Source organism: Primulina tabacum, chromosome 7 (genome assembly GCF_025594145.1).
Source record: "Primulina tabacum isolate GXHZ01 chromosome 7, ASM2559414v2, whole genome shotgun sequence".
Taxonomy (NCBI): Eukaryota; Viridiplantae; Streptophyta; class Magnoliopsida; order Lamiales; family Gesneriaceae; genus Primulina; species Primulina tabacum.
In genome coordinates, this window is record NC_134556.1 from 29,201,920 (window position 1) to 29,211,203 (window position 9,284).

The 9,284-nt window shown below is 34.0% G+C and overlaps 1 protein-coding gene across 1 annotated transcript; it reads right to left on the reverse strand.

Annotated features, from left to right (window-relative positions):
- Nucleotides 1–6,059: 6,059 nt before the first annotated feature.
- Nucleotides 6,060–9,060, reverse strand: LOC142551217 (receptor-like protein EIX2). The gene is given in 2 exon segments (XM_075660331.1): nucleotides 6,060–8,801; nucleotides 8,803–9,060. Coding segments are annotated over 2 exon segments (2,910 nt in total). The 5' UTR covers nucleotides 9,046–9,060; the 3' UTR covers nucleotides 6,060–6,134.
- Nucleotides 9,061–9,284: the final 224 nt, after the last annotated feature.

Below are 9,284 nucleotides of genomic sequence, written 5' to 3' on the forward strand. Positions count from 1 at the left end.
TTGCCTGATGATTGAAGTTGACCGTCAATCTTTTTTCTTCCCTCTTGGCCTTTATTCAAATTCATGTAATCGATCCCTAATTCGATCATGGTCGGTTATCGAGCAGACAAGCCAAAATCACAAGTTTTACTTTTCTTGTGGGCCTAACTTTTTTTGTTTATTTTCTTGGACCTACAAAAATTTAATTTTGTGGCCTACAATATCAAAAACCGAGCTGAGATTTAAATGCTAGAATTTAAGCTTTCGAGCTTTTAGAGCTCGAGCATAAAATGAATTACTAGATCGAGTTCGAGCTCAAGTTGACAACATTTAAATCGAGTCAAGTTCAATTTTGTCTTGTATACTGAATATATATTTTATTTTATATATTCCTCTTTTTTATTATAATTATTTTGCTAATTTTGTGTTCCTTATTGTAGGATAATTAAGAAATTTTTTTCTCTTGGAAATATCTATTATTTGAATAAAGTTAAAATACATAACAGAAGAGAAAGAATAATATAATCAAGTATATTTTTACTTCCAATGTACTTCAAATTTTCGCACCAGCTATTGATAATTTCAAAACTGTTATGAAAAAGTAAAAATTTATGGTAAAAACTAAAAATATCAAACTCTCAAAATTTACCAAATTACACAGTTTATAAAATTTTTCTATCTACTCAATTGTGATTTTCTTCACAATGAAATATCTATTTATAGAATTTCTTTACAAATAATCCAAAAATAAATTCATTATTACATACATCATCACACACTAATTTTCAATATTTACAACTCTTATTTTCAACATTCAAATATTCAATACACATATTTTAAATATTAATTTTCAACACTCCCACTTGTGATGATGATCATAATGGTTGTTTTCATTACGTGTTTTTATACTGCCTCGTTAAAAATCTTACTAGGAAAAACCCATTGGGATAAAAACCATAATAAGGGAAAAAGAGTGTAGTCACGTAAACTCCCCCTCATGTTGACACGAACAATTCTTCACAAATTTCGTAGATTGCGCATCCCAATATTATATATTTGCTTTCTGAATATTGTCGTAGAAAGTGCCTTTGTGAAGAGATCTGATGAGTTTTCACTTGATTGAATGTGACGAGCATCAATATATTTATTCTTCTCAAACTCCTTGGTGAATGCGAAGAACTTAGGAGGAATATGTTTAGTTCTGTCGCTTTTTATGTATCCTTTTTTCATTTGACCAACACATGCAACATTATCTTTATTTAGTATCATAGGCTTCTCATCGAATGATAATCCGCATGAGATTTGGATATGTTGGGTCATTGATTTTAACCACGCACATTCACGACTTGCTTCATGTAGTGTAGTAATCTCGACATGATTTGATGAAGTTGTTACGAGTGTTTGTTTCTGTGAACGCCAAGAAATTGCAGTGCCTCCACGAGTAAATACATATCCAGTTTGGGAACGTGCCTTGTGTGGATCAGATAAGTATCCAGCATCGGCATAACCAATTATACTTGGATTAACATCGTTTGAATACAAAAGTCCCAAGTCTGTTGTTCCTTGTAGATAACGGAATATATGTTTAATTCCACTCCAGTGTCTCTTTGTTGGATATGTGCTAAATCTTGCTAATAAATTTACGGCAAAAGATATATCAGGTCTTGTACAATTTGTAGGATACATAAGGGCACCAATAGCACTTAGATATGGTACTTCTGGACTAAGAATATCTTCATCATCTTCACATGGACGGAATGGATTCTTTTCTATGTTTAATAATCTAACAACCATTGGAATACTTAAAGGATTTGATTTATCCATATTAAAACATTTAAGGATATTTTCTGTATAATTTGTCTGGTGAACAAATATTCCACATTTTTTTTGTTCAATTTTTAAACTCAGACAATACTTGGTTTTTCCAAGATCCTTTATTTCAAATTCTTACTTCAAGTATGACACAACTTCTTGAATTTTCTTATTCGTTCCAATGATGTTTAAATCATCAACATATACAGCAATAATTACGCATCCGGATGTTGTTTTCTTAATGAAAACACAAGGGCATATTGAATTATTTACATATCCCTTTTTTATCAAGTGATCACTTAGCCGATTATACCATATTCGGCCGGATTGCTTTAACACATATAATGATCTTTGTAATTTCACAGAATAACATTCTTTGGGTTTTGAACTTTCATGCATCTTAAATCCTTCAGGGATTTTCATATATATATTACTATCAAGTGATCCATATAAGTAAGCTGTAACAACATCCATAAGACGCATTTCAAAATTTTCAGATACCGCCAAGCTAATCAAATACCGAAACGTAATTGTATCCATCACGGGAGAATACATTTCTTCATAATCAATTTCAGGCCTTTGAGAAAAACCTTGTGCAACAAGTCGAGCTTTATATCTTACTATTTCATTTTTCTCATTTCTCTTTCGAATAAAAACTCATTTGTATCCAATAGGTTTTACACCTTCAGTTGTAAGGACTATAGGTCCAAAAACATTACGTTTATTTAGCGAATCCAATTCAACCTGGATGACATCTTTCCATTTTATCCAGTCCTGCCGATTTTTACATTCACTAAAAGATTTTGGTTCATGATTTTCATTATCATTTATGATGTCGATTGCCACATTATAAGAAAATATATAATCAATTTCTTCTATATCTTTTCGGTTCCTTATTTTTCCAGTATTAATATAATTGATAGAGATTTCACGATTCTCGTCAGTTTGTGGTTCTGACAGAACATTTTCATCATCATGTAGTTCTTCAGGAACATCATTTTCTATTTTGTGATCATCATGTGTTTCTTCATGAACACCATTCTCTATTTTGTGATCATCGTGTTTCTCTATGAATTTTCTTTTTCGAGGATTTTTATCCTTGGAATCGACTGGCCTTCCACGCTTCAAGCGTTTTACGACATCATGAGTTTTTTCAATTTGTTTCTTTGGAATTTCAATTCGAGCAGGAGCATTTACAGCATGCATATATGATTTAGTTACCCCTTTTGCATCTGTGAATGCATCTGGTGTTTGATTTGTTATTCTTTGCAAGTGCACAATTTGTTGTACATCTTTTTCACATTGTTTTATTCTTGGATCCATATGTAACAATGATGATACATACCATGTAATTTCTTTTTCGGTATGTTTCTTGTCTCCCCCTAACGATGAGAAGATTTCCTCATTAAAATGACAATCAGCAAAACGTGCTGTGAACACGTCGCCTGTCTGAGGTTCAAGATATCGAATGATTGATGGACTATCATAAGAGATATAAATTCCAATCTTTATTTGAGGTCCCATTTTCTTTCGTTGAGGTGGTGCAATAGGCACATACACCATACATCCAAAAATTCTTAGATGACAAATGTCTGTTCTTTACTAAATGCAAGCTGCAATTGAGAGTATTTATGATATGCACTTGGTCTGATGCGAATTAATACAGCAGCATGTAAAATTGCATGTCCCCATATAGAAATCGGTAGATTTGTTTTCATAATCATTGGTCTAGCAATCAGTTGCAGACGTTTAATCAATGATTCAGCCAATCTATTCTGTGTATGCACATGAGCAATATGATGTTCAACAGTGATTCCAATAGACATACAATAATCATTGAAAGTTTGGGAAGTAAATTCACCAGCATTATCAAGTCTTATTTTTTTGATTGTATAATCGAGAAATTGATTCCTCAATTTTATTATTTGAGCAAGTAATCTTGCAAATGCAACATTTCGAGTTCACAATAAACATATATGTGACCATCTGCTGGAGGCATCAATCAATACCATAAAATATATAAATGGTCCACATGGTGGATGGATTGGTCTACAAATATCACTTTTAATACGTTCAAGAAACATTGGTGATTCAGTTTGGATTTTGGCTAGTGATGTTCTTATAATAAGTTTTTCAAGAGAATATGCTTTACATTTAAACTTATTATTCTGAAAGATCTTCTGGTCTTTCAGCAGATGACCATGTGTATTTTCTATAATTCTTCGCATCATTGTTGAACCAGGATGTCCTAATCGATCATGGCAATTGGTTAATATTGAAGAATTATCAACTACCATGTTTGATTCAATGGGACTTATATGTGTATCATGCAATCCAGTAGGGAGCATTGATAGTTTTTCAATCACATATTTCTTTCCTGATTTATATGTGGTAAGACACATATATTTCTCATTATCTTCATTCATTGTTTGTGTATCATACCCACGGGAATATATATCATTAAAACTCAACAAATTTTTTTTTGATTGTGGTGAATACAAAGCATCATTGATCAAAATTTTTTTACCATTAGGTAACAAAAATTGTGCTTTACCACAACCTTTAATCAAGTCTACATGACCTAATATTGTATTCACCATTGTTTTTGTTAGTTTTAGTTCCAAGAAGTATCTTTTATCTCGGAGGATAGTGTGCGTTGTACCACTATCAGATATGCAAACTTCAGCTTTGTTAATAGTATTTTCCATATTTGAACTTAAAAAAAAAATATGCAATGAAATAAAATTACTGACAATACATTTATAAAAATAAAATACAATACAATACAAATGTAAAAATATAACACACGATAAAATATTATCATACGAGTAAATAGTAAAATAAAATATTTTACGTATCTATTTCACCAGTAAATTGATCATTGTCCGAGAAATCAATCAGAAAATCTCCAGCATCAAAATGAGTTGAATCACTCAAAGGTTCACTGTGTTCAGTGAAGTTGGTCTCCTTTTCTTTCTCTTTTATTGATTCTTTATAAAGTTTACAAAGGTGATCAGGGGCTCAACAAATACCGGACCAATGTCCTGGAGTACCACATCTAAAACAAGAACTTTCAAATCTTTTTGAGTGATTCTCATTAACACTCATATTCTCATGATGCCTTTCAATGGATGGTTTGGGGCGCTCTTTTGAGATGAGTTATAGGAGTAACTATCTCTATTATTTTCAAAATCACGGCCACGTCCACGACCACAACTACTTCCACGTCCACGACCTCGATTTCGTCCTCGACCAAAATCTTGTCTATAACTTTGATTTTGGTTTCCAGATTTTAATTCATTTTTGCTTATGACATTTACTTCAGAAAATGCCGTTGAACTAGTGGGTCGTGCCTGATGATTTCTCATTAATAGCTTGTTATTCTTTTCCGCCACAAGCAGACATACGATAAGTTCAGAATATCTCGAAAATCCACGCACTCTATATTGTTGTTGTAGAGTTATATTTGATGCGTGAAAAGTGAAAAATGTTTTTTCAAGCATTTTCAATTCAGTAATCTCGTGTCCACAAAATTTCAATTGCGAGATTATTCTATACATCGTTGAGTTGTAATCACTGACTTTTTTAAAATCTTGGAATCTCAACGTATTCCATTCATCCCGTGCGGTCGGAAGTATAACTTCTCTTATATGTTCGAATCTTTCTTTTAATCCATTCAACAAAGCCATGAGATCTTTTTCAATTAGATATTAACATTTTAATTCTTCATCGAGATGTCGACGCAAAAATATCATGGCTTTTGTCTTTTCTTGTGAGGTGGATATGCCATTTTCTTTTATAGTCTCATTTAGACCCACTAACTCAAGATGCATTTCTACATCGAGAGTCCATGGCATATAATTATTTCCCGTAATATCAAAGCAATGAATTCAAGCTTTGCCAAGTTTGACATGGTGGTACTAAAAAAAATTACGATGCATTTTATTAGTTAATGAATATTGCAATACAAAGTAATAGATATGGAGGACTTATAGAGCTTCGTGCTGATAACGTGTTATGAAAGTAAAAATTTATGGTAAAAAATAAAAATCTCAAAATCTCAAAATTTACCGAATTACACAGTTTATAAAATTTGATGAATACCCCAGTGAATATCCAACTCAATTACAATGTAACTGTAGAGCCGTTCTATAACTTGAAAGCACAAAAGCAAAAAAAACAAGAAATCTAATTCTTGTGGACAAAAGGCACTGAAACATAAAACGGTAGTAATAATAATAATATAAAAGTAAATCAGATTCAAGATATTGAAATCTTTATTACATTCATATATTTATTTTCCCTTAAACAGAAGTATTAATTAAACACACAATCTTCTATGACTAATTCTCAAAATATCTTCGCATGTGGTTCCAATTCACAGCTATCCTTGCATGCACCCAATCATTCACATTTACCACCATCTTAAAATACATAAGCCTCCAAGATTTTTTGAGTGCTAACGTCCCGAACACTCCCCAAAAGCCAACAATGAACCCAAGTGCCATTGCCACATAAAAACCTGTACTTATGAGCTCGCCATGGTCCATCCCATCAACATTTTCTGTAGAGATTGGGTTTTCATCGCCCGGACAATGCTTTGGAAGTGGAGGACCACAAAGTAGAGGATTTCCTGTATACGAAGAAGAGTCGAAAGTTTGTATTTGATTGTTCCATGGAATTTTACCGGACAAGTTGTTGAAAGACAAGTTTAGAACTCCAAGATGACTCAGTTGTGACAGGGTGTCTGGAATTTCACCTGAAAGGTTGTTTTCCGACAAATCAAGAGAATTTAAAATTTTTAACTGGCCAATGTCTTGTGGAATAGAGCCTGTCAAGTTGTTTCTGGAAAGATTCAAGGCAAAAAGGCCATTAAGATTTGATATTTCATGAGGTATATGTCCAACTAACTTATTACTTGAAAGATCAACGACTTTCAAAAGTATTAGATTTCTGACATACTCGACCTCCTTCTCTTTCCATACTAATGTTATGCTGTCGTAGAAGAGCTCCCCCACAAATCCACTTGGGAAAACATATGATATATTGTCCGGTATTTGGTTAACATCTGGGTTCAAACTCATAGAACTGAAATTGTTCATACATTTGGGTATTGTTCCAGAAATCTTATTCAAAGACAGATCCAATAGTTGTAGATTTCGTAGATGACACAAGGTTAAAGGCAAGCTACCATAGAAGTCATTGGATCTTAGGCTTAGCACAGCCAACATTGGCAAACTTCCACCTATCCATGCTGGAACGTGACCAGTCAAATTGTTTTCTCCGAGATCCAAAACATGTAACCAACGACACTTCCTCAATGATGTAGGAATCTCTCCTCTAAAACTGTTGTTTCTTATATGTAAAGAAGAAAGAACACTCATATAGCCAAGTGATTCTGAAATTCTCCCGGAGAAATTGTTGTTTGCCACATTAAAATACTCGATATATGTCAAATTCTTCAGACAATGAGGAAGATCACCTGATAATCTGTTGTCTGAAATGTCAAGAACCACCACAAAACTTGCGGCACAAATACGTGTCAATCTCCGCGATAATTTATTCCTTGCAAGATTTACAAAATTTAAGGACGGAGCCAAAAGGGGCAGCGTATCAAACTCATTGGAGCTCAAGTCAACATAGCGGAAAGTTTCACATGATAAATCAGGAGCAATGCCATATATCTGGTTATTTGACATATTCAAATACCAAAAACAAATCGAATTGTCCCAAATCTTTTTATCTATTGTGTCTGAAATCTGAGTATTTGAAATATCAAGACTTGCAGACTGGCCACATGCATTCAGAAGCCAGTATGGAAATTCTGGCCCCAACTTGCAAAATGTCAAACTTATAAATATAATTTTAAATGGAGGTTTCCAATGAGAGCTGATCTCTACTCTTAAATTCGAGTTCAAAGACAAGTCCAGGTCATAAAATTGATCAGAATAGTTCGAAAAATGGGCTTCATTAATAATGCCCTCCAAGTTGTTTGAACCAAGGTTCAATACCTCAAGTTTAGATAGGGATCCGATGCTTTTAGCTAGAGTTCCATTGAATCTGTTACCTTGTAGCCGCACTAATGCCAATGATGTACATGATGCAAGATCAGGCACACTGCCGACAAATCGATTTTCAGACAATAGTAGAGCTTCAAGATGGGGAAGTCTCAACGTATGAGGTAGTGAACCACACAACAGATTTTCACTTAGATCAAGATATTTGAACATGGTGGAATTCCATAAACCACTAGGAATTCGTTCTTCAAGCATGTTATTGGATAAATCAACATAAAGGAAGGATGTCAGATTCCCTAAAGTATCAGGAATCCCACCTTCAAGCATGTTAACACTGAGATCGACATGGGAAAGGGATTCAAGATTCCCCAAAGCAACAGGAATCTTCCCTTTCATAGCATTATGACTGAAATCAATATAACTAAAGCTACTGCTCATGTTAAGAAACCAGACTAAAATCGATATGGTGTTCAGGGAACAGCAAGAAAAATCGATGACAGAAAGAGACGTAGAAGAGTTGATGAAAGGAAGTGATGTAGGAAGAACTGATGAAAAGGTACAGTCCGGCATGTGCAATGATTTCAGTGTGCGAAGTTTGCTTATTGTTTGCATCCATGTCGTAACTGTACTGAGATCAAGTCCACCGAGATCAAGATATTCCAGTGAGCGTAAATTACAAAGCCAATCAAGATCTGTAATATTTAGTAACCAGTTCTCACTAAGATCAAGATGTTGCAACATGGATAGCTTCCCTAGATGATGTGAGATCAAACCACGAAAATTGGAATTAGCCAAATTGAGAAACTTAAGTTTAGCAAGAGAGCCAAAAAATTCAGGAATAGAGGTCTCATTAAAATCGTTGGTGCTGAGGTCGAGATGATTAAGATATTCTAGTTCAACCAAAGACGGGCTTATCTTACCGGCCAAGTGATGAAAATAGGTATGTCTCCCCTTGGGACCGAAAAGATCCAACGCCACGACGTGATTACTTGCGGTTATCGCAGCGAACACCATTCCATTTGCAGCAATCTTTCTTGGCTTCCTCAGGTCCCCAAGTAGAGAGTATGCCATAATCATCTATCAAATCATCTTTGACCTTAAGTAGCACCAATCTTTCCTTTTCTAAGCATCTGACTACGTCGTCTCCGATGGTTCCACTAACGAGCAAGATCCATAAAATGACCAGAAAAAGTAGCGTATGCATGAAAGTGATGAGTTTTTTGGTGACAACATTCATATTAATTTAATTTATGCCAATTACATATGACAATTACATATGTCATATATAATGGCTCTTAGAGGACAAAATTCCAAGCTGGGACCTAAGAATTTGCCAAACAAAGTCCACAATTTTCTTGCCTTATTAAATTCTCCGTGAATAATAATACTTCACTTTGCTAGAGTGGACTTCAAGTCAATGGGGCCACACTCTATCATGGAGGTTGGACAAATTCCAACTATTCCATAATTGTTACT